General features: G+C 57.1%; 2 protein-coding genes across 4 annotated transcripts in view; both read right to left on the bottom strand.

The window, feature by feature from the left end:
- LOC115297777 overlaps nucleotides 1-5,832 on the bottom strand; it is a 43,494-nt gene extending 37,662 nt beyond the window's left edge. Inside the window, exons 1-2 of the mRNA XM_029945906.1 lie at nucleotides 5,781-5,832; nucleotides 2,170-2,531 (exon numbers count right to left, since the gene is read on the bottom strand). Of these exons, the coding sequence (XP_029801766.1) occupies nucleotides 2,170-2,531; nucleotides 5,781-5,832 (414 nt within the window). The remainder of the gene's footprint in view (nucleotides 1-2,169; nucleotides 2,532-5,780) is intronic.
- Nucleotides 4,835-14,624, bottom strand: part of PRDM2 (PR/SET domain 2) — a 101,075-nt gene continuing 91,285 nt past the window's right edge. For all 3 annotated transcript variants that reach the window (XM_029947824.1, XM_029947829.1, XM_029947830.1), the window contains 2 exons: nucleotides 10,791-10,934; nucleotides 4,835-6,695 (listed from right to left, as the gene is read on the bottom strand). In XM_029947824.1, coding sequence (XP_029803684.1) covers nucleotides 10,814-10,934 — 121 coding nt within the window. In that variant the 3' untranslated portion in view covers nucleotides 4,835-6,695; nucleotides 10,791-10,813. The remainder of the gene's footprint in view (nucleotides 6,696-10,790; nucleotides 10,935-14,624) is intronic.

The raw sequence follows: 14,624 nt of genomic DNA on the forward strand, positions 1-14,624 counted from the left end.
CTATAATTAAGAGCAAAGGGGGCCACGGCCCCAGCCGCGGGGGCTGAGAGACAGGCCTGGCTGACAAGTTCAGAGAGAACAGCTGGACCCGGGCAAGAGGGCCCAGGAGAACACAGCTGAGGGGCTCAGCCCTCTGACTACGGTTGCCAGATTTGGCAAATAAAAATTCAGAATGCCAACGTTACATTTCCATTTCAGACCGACAGCAAACAACTCTTTAGTGGAAGTGTGGCCCGTGCAATATTTGGTATGTTGCTTATAATTTTTTTTAAATCACTCATGTATCTGAAATTTGAATGTAACTTGGTGTGCTGGGTCCTATCTCTGCAGCAGTGACATTTAAAATAAAAGCCACCTTGCTTCCTCCTCTGCACAAACGGTCTGCATCAACAGACGCCCACTCAGAAGCAGGCAGTGACGGAGAACTGGGCGGAAGGCTCCACGCGGGCTGACAGCCTCCAACCGGCCATTCTCACACAGCTGCATCCAACCCCCAGCTCATCACGGCCCCCTCCAAGGTCACACTGCCCACAGGAGGCCTTGCAAAGCATCCCACAGGGAACCCTGAGAGCCTACTGGGTGCTGGATGCAGTAGCCGACAAAGAAACAGAGAAGGTCTGTCATTCTAGAGAAGCTGAGAAACTAGAAAATCTCAGGTAGTGAAGAAAATCAACAAGGCCAAATGACAGGTGAGAGGGAGACCACGTTAGACTGAGTGGTCGGGAAAGGAGGCTGAGGGGACTACACTTAAGCTGAGAGCCATGTGATTACTGGGTGGAAAGTCACTGGTTTGTGCCAAGGTCCTGTGGCAGAAGACAGAAGCAAAACCACAACTGGAACAGAGCAAGGAGGTGGTGTGTAAGGTGATGCAGGGCCAGTGGGTCTTCTAAACCAGAAAAGGGACCTGGATTTTATCCTAAGTGCACAGGAAATTCTTGGAGGGCTTTTTTGTTGTTTGTTTATTTTTGAGCATGAGAGTGGGTGAGCAGGGGAGGGGCAGAGAGAGAGAGGGAGACACAGAATCCGAAGCAGGTTCTATGCTAACAGCTCAGAGCCCAAAGGTGGTGGGGGAGGAAGAAGGAGGGATGGAGTAGGGAGGGGTTTTGAACTCATGAACTATACGATCATGACCTGAGCCAAAGTCCACCGCTTAATCAACTGAGCCACCCAGGCACCCCAGTCCTGGGCGAATTGTTACAGTGACATTACCCAGAGATGTGGACACCCCCAGAGAAACACGGCATCACAGACCAAGATCAGGGCTAGGAAGCCACGAATGAGGCACCTTCCTGGTGCCAAATGTAAGAACACCCTTGCTCTTAGCTTTGTGCCAATGCGGACTCTCAGTGGTCCCACAGCCCCCGCGTGCAAGTCGGCTGACCCCAAGCCACAGGACCGGGAGTGGCCTGCCCTGCCTGACCCGACCAGCAAACCTGCCCCTCCTCCCCCCAGCTGCTGGAGGTGGAGGGCAGACCAGAAAAAAAGAGACTCACTTTGCTTGACATGCATGGAGCACAGGCCGCTCCCCACTGGGCCGGGTGCTTCACGCCCCACCCCCAGCCCCTCTCTCGGAAAGAAGGGGCAGACGACCCAGGTGGCGGTCTGGGGGCAGAGGCCTCCTCCAGGTGAGCCACGCCGGGCCAGGCTGTTGGGGGCGCTCTGACGCTTCTGGTCTCCTGGCCTGGATAACCTGCGTCCTCAGGGCCCCGAGGGTCAGGGGCTGGACACCCCACCCCAGACCCTGCTTCTCTGCCTTCATCCGACACCTGAGCGGGGCCTGGGGGGCCGAACCCGCCTCTTCGGGGCAGGGCGCGCAGGCCCTGCCCCCCGCCCCCCTCCGCCAAGCGGCACGAGGCCTCCACGCCCCTCTGGACGTCCATCAGCACCAACGAGGAGCAGCTGGCTCACGCCGGGCCCAGGGGGACCCCCACCCGCTCCCGCCAAGGTGCCCAGGAGGGTGGCCCGGCCTGCTCATGGAAAGCAGTGCGCACGGGCGACCCCTCACCCCCGGGGGCACCCCAGCACCCGCAGGGAAAGCTCGATCTCCGAAACCCGCTTATAAATCACCAGAAACCAGGGAGGCACGACGGTTAATGATAACATAGAACAGTGACAACAACATCCTGTAGGAAACGTGGTGTGCATGCAGCCTCGGGGCCCTGTACTCACCCTTCCCCTGGTGACGTGATGGCGCCACCGGAGGCGCATGACGTCCGCGTGACGCAGCAGTGTCAAGGCAGCTCCGGACCTGGGACTTGACGTCAGGAGCACCCGCTTCCGGTGCGGTTGCCGGGGCAACCACGACGTGGCCAGTGTGGAGTGTGCACCTCCGTGCAGGTGCTGGCCTCGGGATCTCTGGGGGCTGCTGTCACCCAGCGCTGCCGCAGCTGCAGGATGTGCGGGGCTCCCTGGCCCCCATCCCCGCCCCCAGCCCTCGCTCCTGGCCTCTCCACCTCCCACAGGCTTAAGGATCTCCCAGGCACCCTGGGGGTGGCGCGTCTCTCGAGCCTGCTCCCCAGTGCTGGCGGTGACTGGGCGCCAGACACAGCTCAGAAAAAGCACCGGAGTCGCTGGTTAATGCACCCCCCAGGGGCGCCCCTGATTCCCTGGTCTGCCTGTTTGCAGACATGCTACGGCCTTGGCCGAGGCTAAAGTTGGTGGACTATTTAGAGCTTGTTGGCCAGGCAGGTGGTCCAGAATCTCCCCGCCCCCCATTCTGCCCCCCACCTTCGGATTCTGATTCAGCAGATGTGAAACTGGAGGCCAAGAATCTCTCCTTTAACAGTTAAATCAGCCAGGTGATCCCAGAGGCAGGTGAGTTAACTTACCTTCAAGCAAACACAGCTTAACACCATCTACGCTAGAATACAGGAGGGTGGGCAGTGGTCATCCCCTGGTACAATCAAGGAACCAAGCCGAGGCCGGTGACACGGGCTGCAGGGGGCAGAGCTGTGATTTCACCCATACTTTTGTGGGTTTTTTGTAAACTTATTGTCAAGTTGGCTAACATACAATGTATATAGTTTGCTCTTGGTTTCAGGGGTAGATTCCCGTGATTCATTACTTATATACAACACCCAGTGCTCATCCCAACAAATGCCCTCCTTAATGCCCGTCACCCATTCTTCCCTCTCCCCCACCTCCCAACAACCCTATTTGTTCTCTTATTTAAGAGTCCCTCATGGGTTTGCCTCCCTCTGTTTGAACCTATTTTTCCCCTTCCCTTCCCCCATGTCTTGTTAAGTTTCTCAAGTCCCATGTGAGTGAAAACATAAATTTGTCTTTCTCTGACTTATTTCACTTAGCATAATACCCTCCAGTTCCATCGACGTTGCTGGAAATGGCAAGATTTCATCCTTTCTCATTGCCAAGTAGTATTCCACACATAAACCACATCTTCTTTGTCCATTCATCAGTTGAGGGACATCTTCACCCATACTTTTAATAAACCTCTGCTTCTCTTGTGGCCAATCTGGGGTGGAAAAGCCCAGAAGCTGACTGCTATGTTCTGGGGGGCTGGGGACTGACCTCTGTTGTGCACGAGGTTCCCACCTGCGGTGGCTCAAGAGCTGGAGAAACCGAAGGGGGGACGTGAGAGGCAGCAGCAAGAGGCAAGTTAGGAAATACTGAACTTTGGGCCAGAAAGGGCTGAATCCAATCCCTGCCCTACATCTGCTAGCTGTGGGGCCCTGGGCAAATTGTTTCATGCGTCTGAGCCTGCTTCATCTCTGAAACGGCTGTCAAGGTGCTTGTCCTGCTGTGGGTTGCTGTGATAGGAAATGTGTGGGGAATGCCTGGCGCATGGCAATTCTCAGTGTGTGGCCCCTGGAATGACAGCCCTGGGGTCGGAGTCACTGCTGCAGAAATACAGTTTCAGGGAAGATCCAGCACACCTATTATCTCTGAGTTCCTACAGCTAAACAATGAGGGAGTCCTTTTTTCTAAGTGGTAAGTATGTCCCAAATATTGCACAAATGTATCCAAACAATGGGATGTCTGGCCATCAAAAGGAATGGAGTGCTGACGTATGTGACAACCCAGGTAAGCCTTGAAAACATTATATGAAGAGAAAGCAGCTGCTCATAAAAGATCACATACAGGGCACCTGGGTGGCTCAGTTAAGCGTTCGACTTTGGCTCAGGTCATGATCTGATGGTTCATGGGTTCAAGCCCTGCATCGGGCTCTGCGCTGACTGTTCAGAGCCTGGAGCCTGTTTCAGATTGTGTCTCCCTCTCTCTCTGACCCTCCCCTGCTTGTGCTCTGTCTCTCAAAAATAAATTTAAAAAACAGGAAAAAAAAATCACATACTGTGCGATCCCATTTCTGTGAAATGTCCGGGAGAGGTAAATCTACATGGGTGGAAAGTAGATTTGGGGTTGCCTGGGGCTACGGGCTTGGGGAGAAAGGGGGAGTGACTGCTACTGGGTATGGGCTTTCTCTTTGGGGTGACTTAAAACGTTAAAATTGAATGCAGTGATGGTTGTACAACTGAATACTACTAAAAACCGCTGATGTGTACAAGTAGGTGGGTTAATTGTACAGCATGGAATTCGATCTCAATAAAGCCGCTTGAAGGAAAGAATGTGTATACAATCACAGAAGCTTTTCCAGCCTTAGTCATGGCCTCACTTCCTGGCTGGCAGGTGGGAGAGCGTTTTGAAGGCAAGTGACCTTGCTCGCCAGGTAGGGTATTTCCACAGTGAGCTTCCTTGAAACCCTGCTTTCTCTTGCGGGTGGGAAGGGGGCCCCTCCAACCCACTCCCACCCGACGCCCCGGAGGGGTCGCCAAAATGGAAGACACAAAACACAGAAACCACAACGATCACTCCCAGACACGGTCCTTACAATTGCGCTTCACACTTTTATTGTTACTTTTCTTCACATGGCAGACACAGAGCCGTCCTCTTCCGCGACGCAAACCCACGCCCCCAAACCACCGCGGACCAGCAGACACCACTCTTCCGACGACCACCCCCATCGTCACGGCCGGGACTCTCCTGTGCCCTGGTCTGAGAGGGCCGAAAACCCACCGGCACGTCTGCACATGCACAGTGAGCGGCCCCCCGGGGGCCCCAGCGGCACTTCTGGAATCCACCATTGGCTGAAGGGGACTTTCTTTCGAAGCTTTGGGTTCGTGAGCCTTCCTTGCTGCCTAAAGGGGGAGCCCTTGAGAACGGAGAAGCTGGGGTACCGTTCACGAGTGTCAACATCGATGGGACAAAATTGTATCGTGGGGATCAGGAACAGCCACAACCTTTCATGCTTGTGAGGGTTCATTTTAGGAGTGGGCCACGGGCTTCCCGCTTACGGAAATTTAAAAACAAACGACGGTGCGTAGCTGGGTGGCAAATGGAAAACCGTGATGTAGGCCAGCGATCAGCGCTTCTCTGTCCATGTGAGGATCTCATGAGACCTCATCAGACCCTACACTGCAGCCAGTCGACTGATTAATTAAATAACACAAGTTATAAAACTTTAAAAAGGGGGGCATTTACAGTCAGGGACATAAATACGTGCTTTTAAAAGTGTCTACGTACATATTTACAGAGTTGCAAGATCAACCATAGTAGCCCTGAAAAACAAAAGTCCCTTTTTGTGTGTGACCACTCATGTTCTCCCACTTCTCTCCTTCCACCGTGGGTTTGTACTTCACTTCTGAAAACACAGCTGAAACAAACAGCGCCAAAGTGGTCTCAGACCTCCGTGTCTGGGGTCTGCCCCAAAGGCACAAAACCCAAGACCCTCACTGAACTGGGTCCAAACTCCTAGCTCAGCTCACCCGTTTCTCCGAGACACCGGCCGTCCCTGCAGGAAGCAGGGTCCAGCGTCATCACTCCCCGGCAGGCGACTGGTGGCCTCTAGACACCTCTTCGTCTTCCCCTGTGCTTCTTAATCCTCCCACTTCGTTTCCTCTCCTGATTTTTGCTGGCTTCCCTTCTCAGCTCATGTGGGAAGGTCAGTCGCTAGCGTGTAGATGGTCCCGCTGAGGGGGCACAGAAGCACCCGGGAGACCTCCCCGACCGGCCACATGCTGTCCCATCCCCTGCCTCTCCCAAGGTCGGGGGGGAGGGGGGAACCGGATCTGCAAATGGGAACGGGGACTTCTCTCCCAGATGCCAAGGGACTGCCTAGAATTTCGAATCTGGAAAATGACTCAAGCCAGCAGCTCAGGCAGAGAAGGGGGGGTTTTGAAGTGGGCAGGCCGAGGGCGTCGATGGGCGAGACTTGGTTCCCAGAGATGCTGGAAGGCGAGGGAAGGTGGGGTGGTTCGAAGGGACACTCGGCCTCCTCCCGGACGCCTTCCTCGGACAGGCCTGGGGCTGACTCCTGAGCCAGACCGCAGTCCCCGCAAAAGACAACCCGAGAAGGGAAAAGCAGGATCAGGGAGCTCTAGAAAAATTGCATAGTAGGAGAGGCCCCGCCCCGGCAGGAAGGCGGAGCTGCAGAACACGGTCCCGGGAGCCGCGCGCGCGCACAAGTGTCGTCCACGCTGTGGCGTCAGCTGCCTTCCTGCGCCCCGGGGCTCGGGACCCTCGTCTGAAGACCGCACACGCACACGCACACGCACGCACGCACACACGCACACACTCCCTTTCTCTCGCAGGCTCGTAAAACTGGAATAGGTCGGTACTCCCTGCGGGGCAGAGGGCCAGCCAGTCCCTTTGGCTTCACTGACTCCAGGTCACTTCAGGTGCTGAAGGAGAAAAAGAAAAGAAAGAGTCACAGGGGCCGCCTCCTCGGTGCCCACCGTGGGCTGTTCCAGCATCGTCTCGGCGAGTTCTTCTAACGCAGCGATTTACGGGCACATGCCACGCGCAAAGAAAGCACAGCTTGATGAACTTTCACCAGCGTCACCAGCACCCAGATCGAGAAACAGAATGTGACCAACTGCCCCCCCAGACCCCCGCCCATGCTCCTTTTTAGGACAACCACTAACCCTCACCCCCCAGAATAACCACCTCCCCTCTATCACCGTGGATGGATGTCTGTCCGCTTTTTAACTTAAATAAACGGAATCAACCAGCACGCATCCTTCGTGTCCGGGCTTCCTCCACGTGGCGCGTTTGGGACATTCATCCCTTTGGAGCGTGTGTGTTTGTGGCTCCATCCACCTCCCTGCTGGGAAATTCTGCTGCAGGACCCTGCCACTTTCATCTGGCTGGTCCGCCACTGGTGCCCAAGCAGCCAGCTTCCGACCTGCGGCCGCGGTGAGGAATGCGGCCGGGCGAGGCTCACCTATGCCTGGGAGACACGTACGGCGCCCAGGAGTACGTATTCCCGCCGAGGGGAAGTGCTGGATAGGAGGCCGGGCACACGTGACAGACCAGCTCTCCGACATGCGTGTGCACACGCCTGTTGAGTGTCTCCCCAGCGGGGTAACTGCTGGGCCCTGGGGATGCGTGTCCAGTTTCAATCAATTCCACCAAAGACGTTGCCAACGTAATCCCACCATCACTGGACCTGGTCCTAATGCCCCTGGCGACCCTGGTGGCAGGGGACACTGATTTCCACTCAGCATGGACGAAACAGAGGCTCAGAGAGGGCAAGTGGCTTTTATGAGGTCAGGCTGGTCACAAGTGGCAGAGGTGGGGCATGAACTCAGGCCAAGCCCATGACACGACGCTGTGTCAGGAGGGACAGGCCGGCCTGCGCGCCTCCCGCAGAGCAGCCCCACTCACGGTACTTGATACAGAGCCGGGTTCGTGCATCAGCACTGACTGACTGCTGCTGCGCTGGGTTGAACAGGAGCATGGCACAGGGCTGGGCCAAGTTCAGGGGCTCTATTCTCTCACCCCGTGGACCCGGTCTTAGAACTGCTCCTCCTACTATAACTACTGCTCTTATTGTTCCTACCGCTCCTCCGATAATTCAGTGGCTTACTATGTACCAGCCCCCCTCCTAAGGGCTTCTCACATACTAACCTGTGCCATCCTTACAGGAGGCCCATGACACAGTATACTATTAACCCATTTTACAGATGGGCAGACTGAAACGCCCAGAAGTGAAGTACCTACCAGGATTACAGGAGCCAGGATGCGCTTCCAGAAAATGCACACTTGACCACTACCCTAGGTCCATTCTGACCCCCAAAACCTCCTGATGGGGCTGGAAGGAGAGCTGCTGGCAGCACAGGAGGGTGCTTTCAAGAGGGGGGCCTCCCCTCCTGGTGGAGGCCTGCAGGTGCCCATGCCCATCCCCACACAAGAACACAGGGACAGGGGCCAGCTGTGGCCTGCATTCCCTTGGTCTGGTGTGGCTGGTGTGTGCACGTGTGTCACCTGTGGGCCATCGAGGGGGATCCGTAGAAGAAGCCATCTTGCCAGTCCCCAGCCCGAGGGGCAGCCCTCCAGGGAGGGGACCCCAGCGGCAGGAGGCGTGGGCTGGACCACTGGGGCTGGAGCTGGGCAGAATTTGCCAGAGGGAAGCTCTCTGATCAGGGAGAGGGGCAGCAGGAGACACCCCGCCCACCCTGCTCCCGGGACCCCACAAGAGGGCCAGCGCTGGGAAGCCTGCCCCAAGGCCAGCGGATCCCAGAGGATTTGGGGAGACAAGTGGAGGCCACCTAAAGTCCAGCATCCAGTCTAGCAGTCACACAACTCAAGGTCTGCCCCTAGTTCTGCCAACTGCCTCTCCCTGACCTCATGCCCTTCCCACGCCAACATCCTTTGTCACAGCACTCAAAACATCATTCTGGGAAGGAGTAAACATAGCCACGAACTGAACTGTGTCCCCTTCAAACGTCCCATGAGGAAGCCCTCACCCCCAGAGTGATGGGGTTCGCGCCCGTACAAGAGACACCAAGCCTCCTCTCGGCACCGCTGAGCACACAGCCAGAAGGTGCCCTGTGTAAGCCGGGAAGAAGGTTCTGGTGAGGACCGTGTCGGCCCCCTGAGATCTGAGTCTCCAGAAATGTAAGATGTAAACGTCTGTTGTTTAAGCCCCAGAGTCTGTGGTGTTTTGTTATGGCGGCCCAAGCACAGACAAGCAGTGTAAAGTGTTTTTGTTTTTTAATTCGTGTGTGTGTGTGTATACATAAAAATAGATCTCTAGATAGATAAATAGATGTATGGAGATACACATATCTACGTAGACATATGCTTGTTGTAAATACAAACTAGAAAAACCGAAAAAAGTTTAGGACTTTAAAGGGGCCAGTTCCGGTCCCGTAGGAAATTAGACTATCTGGTCTTGAGCACTCACTGTTGATGGGCAGACAGCGGCTGTTCACGGCAGACGCTGAGGACCCTGGGCTCCCACTCATCTGAGCACCTTGCCTGGGAAGCTGCACATGCATGAGAATAAGGGGAGAGGAGGCATCCTTCCGGGTCACACCCTGGGCAGAGCCCGACTCAGCAACACTTGGCAAACACCGCGTCACCACCAGAGACTGCACTGGCTGATGGACGGGTCAGACCAACTGTGCCTGGCTCTCCTTTGGGTGGCCGAGAACGCCTGCTCTGGGCCGGAAGCCACGCCCCAGTGCCCAGAGGCCATCACAGGGATGCCCCGGGCCCCAGAATTATCCTGGCACGGATTCCCAGTCTCTGGAAGATTCCAGCCCAGCCTCTTGTCTCTGGGCCCCAGTCTTCCCATCTGTGAGATGGGAGAGGGGAGGGACCATCTCCCGGGTCCTGCAGTGCTACGGGATCCTAGTGTTCCACGCTGCTCCCCGGCATCCCCAGCTCAGGGCTGTGTGCCCTCTCGGGAGCCTCGGTTCTGGCTCAAGATGACACTCTCCCGTTCCCTTCCCCAACCCCCAGAGAAATGAAGCCAAGCCCAGAGACCCCAGCAGCTTCAGGAAGGAAGGCGGGAGAGCGCTCTCTGGGGATCAGGGCAGGTGGAAGGGAGGAATGGTACAACCCAGAAGGCCCCCACTCTTGCCTTGGACAACGACGTTCACATTCTCAACAGGCCCGGCTGCATGAAGCAGGCATCCCCAAACTTGGGTGCACCCCAGAATCACAGGGCCACCCGGCAACACAGATTCCCAGGCCCTGCACACCAAGGATGCTCTTTGGTCAATCTGGAGTTGCACCTTGGGGTCTCTTTAACCGGTGCCCCGAAGTACTGGTGCACACGGCCCTCCAGTCGTCTCTTTAGAGGCTGGTCTCAGGGACACAATGAAAGAGGGCGTGCCGTGTCACCAACCAAGATGCCCAAGCCTGCTCGAGAGCATGGGCGAAGCCCAGCCCCCCGAAGATGGAAAGTCCAGCTCCTGTGAATGAATTCAGGTTTTACCGTCAGATAATCCAGGAAGAGACTTCTGGTCCAACATAAATGTAAGCCTCTGTATCTTCCAGAATGGTATCACTTTCCCCTTCAAGTATGTGGTACTAACAGACTATACAATCTCTCCTGGGCTTAAAGCCTCTGATGGTCTAGGTTAACGCTGGTTAATGGTGGTGTTGCTCTTATCCAATCAGTAACGAGAGCTGATGCTTACCTGGTGCTTTCTATGTGTCGGGCACTGATCTACGTGCTTTGCGTACATGTGACACTTGTAATTCTCACAACCCATAATGTAGGTCATCCCCACTTTATAGATGTGGAAACTGAGGCTCAGAGGAAGTTAAGTATCTTGCTGAGTGTCACCGCCAGTAAGTGGCAGAGCTGGGGGCTGGGTCCAGGGCCCCGCACCTACCTGCAGGAAGGCCCCATGCCCCACCCGCACACCCCACCCCCCACGCTCTCCCCTGCCTCACAGCCCACCCCAAAGACCCCAGCCCAGCCGTCCTGGGCCCCCAGAGCTGCCCCAGCGGTGCCGGAAACAGCTCTACCCGCCTCGTACCTGTCAGGGAGCAGGCGAAGGGTCTAGTCTTTGCAGAGGGGTCCCTGGAACTGGGTTGCAGCCGCTGCCTTGACATTCCTACACTGCCTGGTGATGTACGGGGCGGCGGGTGGCGGACACCGGGACGCCAGGCGGAGACTGTAACTGTCGGAGAGAGGAACGACACACACCGTCACCAGGGGCCCACCCCGGCGAGCTTTAAAGACTCGTGTGAGCTCCACCACGCTCTGCCCACCACCTACGTCCCCTTGAAAGTGACGGGGCGCGGAAGCATCCGCCAGCCGGGTTCTGAGACCCTGCACTGAGCAGGGAGGTCCAGCAGAGGGACAGGCGAGCAGGGGGGACAGCCCTGCTGTGCAGACAGGGGCTGTACTGTCTCCCCATCTGCCTGTCCAGGTACCGTCCTCCCCTCAGAAGCACCTGGGGAAGTTTCCGGTACTAACGTGCATCCATCACCTGCAGCGGGTCCTCTCCAGGCCATTGACTCTGCACCTGGCACCTATCCCAGATCACTGCGCCAAGCACCTGCGTTTCGGGCATCCAGAGGGAGTGTGACCCTGGATCCTGGGACACGGATTTGGCCCTTTCTGCTACAAGAGCCTGTTAAATTCGATTGTTCTTTCCCAGAGAAGCATTTAAAATAATTTTTAAAGGTAGGTGACCTAGACCATGATTCCTCCCCTTTCTTCACCCGGCTAATTCCGACTCCTCTTTCAGGCCCTGGCTGGGATACCACTTCCCCCAGGAAGCCTTCCTTCTTTAACCCCTGGAGGAGGCATCTCTCCTGCAGGCTCCCACTGTCCCCTAGGGACTGAGCTTCCCCAGCATAGCACTCGTTACAAAGAGTCACAGCTGCAAAATAACGTATCTGCCTCCCTTGTGGGCTGTGAAATCCCAAGGTGAGGGCTTCTGTCTTGTTTGCGGACGTATCTTAGAACAAAAATAAACACTCCTTGAGTAAGAACAACACACACGGAAACGTGCTAGGTATTCACATGTACCAACTACCTCCCTCTCCTATGACCCATCAAAGTGGAGATGCTCCATCAGCCCTGATTTACAGACGACCAACCAGGCACAGAGAGGTTAAGTAGTTTGTCCCGGGTCCCAGCCCTGTTCCCCACATCGAGGAAGGGAAGTGAGCAGGCCCTCCAGACAGGGGAGGGGTGGGTGCGGGGGAGCAGGAGGGATGCCCGCTCCGGGCACATCACCTGGACCAGGCGTTGGCCCAGAGTCAGCTCTGAGGGAGCGAGAGATGGACCAGGGCCAGTCTCGAAGCCGAAACGCCAGGGTTCAGACTGGCGGTTCTCAACAAGGCCAAACACTTGGGAGCGTCCGGAGACATTTCTGGTCGTCACATCGGAGGGAAGGGATGTTGCCGCCTGCATCTAGCGGGTGGGGTCAGGGACACTGCTAAACTTTCCACGAGGAACGGAATGTTAACAGCGCCAAAGCTGACAAAGGTAGCTACCAATACCTGTCATGACAACGAAGCAAGTGAACGTGTAAACACACAAATGTACAATCAGACAGATTGGCTGCCTGGGGGGAATTCCTCCCCCAGGCTGTGCGATCGATCGAGGCCTGTGGTCAGCTTGTTCTACTATCTGAGCAAGAGTCAAGGCAGAAAACCTAGACCCGGGGCTCAGCGGCACGCCTGTGTCCCCGATGGCCACCAAAGCCCCAGGATCACGAGGCCCGTGAGGTGGCCTGGGAGTGGCTGGGACCCCACAGTGAGCACAGACCCTCGGGCAGTGACTCGACTGTGGGAGGGACAGTCAGCTGGCCGGAACCTGGACGACTTGCACGCCCTTGTCCTGTTGGGGAACAGAGGTGTCCCAGGACCCCACAGATCCCCCCTACCCTGTCCCCTCTCAGCAGAAATGTCTCCAGTGGAGTGGGGCAGGCCCTACATCATCAATGTCTAGGTCTCCTGTCATCGTCACTACACATCTGTTAAACACTCAAGACCCAGATCTGTCGAACAAAGGTAACAGCCGGGCATCTCTCGGTTCCCTGGAGCACCAGCTCGGCCCACAGGCTCCTGCAGCCTCAGCAACCACAGCCTTGTCCACTAGAGGGCGACCTTTCTCCCCAGCCCTCTCTCAGCATCCCCATGGTTGAAGAACTTATGATGGGGGGTGGGCCAAAGCCCCCAAAGGCAGCCCCCTCTCCGCCACCCCTCAGCACCCGGTCCGGCCCAGTGGAGGGCAACGCCAGCGGGTACGCACACACCCCCTGTAAGTCCCAAGCACTTTTTCTACTATTATCTCTGGACCCTCCTGGCAGCTCAAGAGGTAGGAAGAATAAGCACTATTTATACCCATTTCACAGATGAAGACACTGAGGCGCAGGCAGATTCGGAGACTTTCCTGGGGCAGCAGAGCCCAGGCCTTTCAGTTCCAGGGACCATAATTTCTGGAGAGACACCAGGGCACCACCTGGGGGTGGACTGGAGCAGCGATGTCCAGCGGGAAACTCTTCCTGCGGTCAGAGAACTCGTTGAGAGCCCAGTGGCTGCCCAGAGCAGAGCTGTCGGGTGCTGGGGAACAGCGCCCCTGGAACCAGGTATTTCTCCAGCTCCTAGCACCGCAGCAGTGAACACACCAAGACCTCCAGATTCGAGACTCCCACTCTCTCGCTGTGTGGCCTCAACAAGCTGGGGACCCCTCTGGGCTCTGGTTTCCCCGTGTGCCAAACAGGAGCCATCATTTCATCCATTAAATTTAGAGGAAGCTCTTGGCGCAGGATGCACTGGTCCCCGCTCCAGTGTCGCCCAGCACGGTGTCTGCACGGCGGCAGTCGGTGGGGACATGGGCACCTGCCGAGTGATGCAGCCCAAGGAGAAGGCAGCAACGGCCACCAGTCCCGATCCTCACGATCCCCGGCTGTGTGGCCCAAGGGGAGGCCCTCCCTGCCTCCTAGCCTCCGGACCTCAGCTTCCTCGTCTGTAAAATGGAACACCATCCCTGCTGGCCTGGAGACAGAGGTGAGGCTACAAGAGCCCAGAACCAGGATGCGAGGACACGAGTCTTCTGAAAACTCCCACGTGTGTGGGCTGTGCGTAGTGGTGAGGACCCGATGGATGGGAGCAGGAGGCCAGCCAGGCCCTCCCCCCACCGGCTGCATCCCTCCCCCTCCTCACCGGCCTCCCTGCCCATCTCTCTACAGAACAGGAAGCTATCCCTCCCCAAAAGGCGCCATGGATCAGGACATGCCCCTGTGGCAACGTTCAGTCCTGGGCTCCCACCACAGGGACATGGAGGCCGGCCCCTCCCCCATGGGCTCTTGTTCCCCAGGCAGCGCTGGGCTTCCATCAGCACGTTTGTCCTTCCGTCCATCGGCCCGCAGCCCCCAGCTACTCACTAGATTCACGGGTGAGGCCGGTCTGCACACCAGGCCCGTGACATCAGCGCCCCGGGGGTGGCATGTGTAAGGCTCCCAGGGATGCTCCCTGGGGGCCGAGGAAGGCTCCCCCCAGGTCCTCGTGGGGTGCACCCCCCTCCAAGCTCTTGCTCAAGTGCCTCCCTTCGGCGAGCGTCCCCCAGCTCTCCGCCTGACGCTGCCAATGCCCTCCCAGAGGCCCCCAGGCCTGTTTACTCTCTCATGTTCACACTGCCGACACGCTCAGAGGCCACCGGGCGGTTCGTGGCTGCACAGGGCTGCCGGTCACAGATGCACCCCAGCACCTGGCCCTGCGCCCCACACACAGCAGGGGGTCTTCACCTGCCAGCCGCTGGGCCGGGGGAGCGCCGGGGGCCAGCCTGACAGTTCTTCACATCACCCAGTCCACATGCGTCTCAGTGCGGCCTAACGGGAAATACACTCGGGTTC

Source organism: Suricata suricatta, chromosome 8 (assembly GCF_006229205.1).
Source record: "Suricata suricatta isolate VVHF042 chromosome 8, meerkat_22Aug2017_6uvM2_HiC, whole genome shotgun sequence".
Lineage (NCBI taxonomy): Eukaryota > Metazoa > Chordata > Mammalia > Carnivora > Herpestidae > Suricata > Suricata suricatta.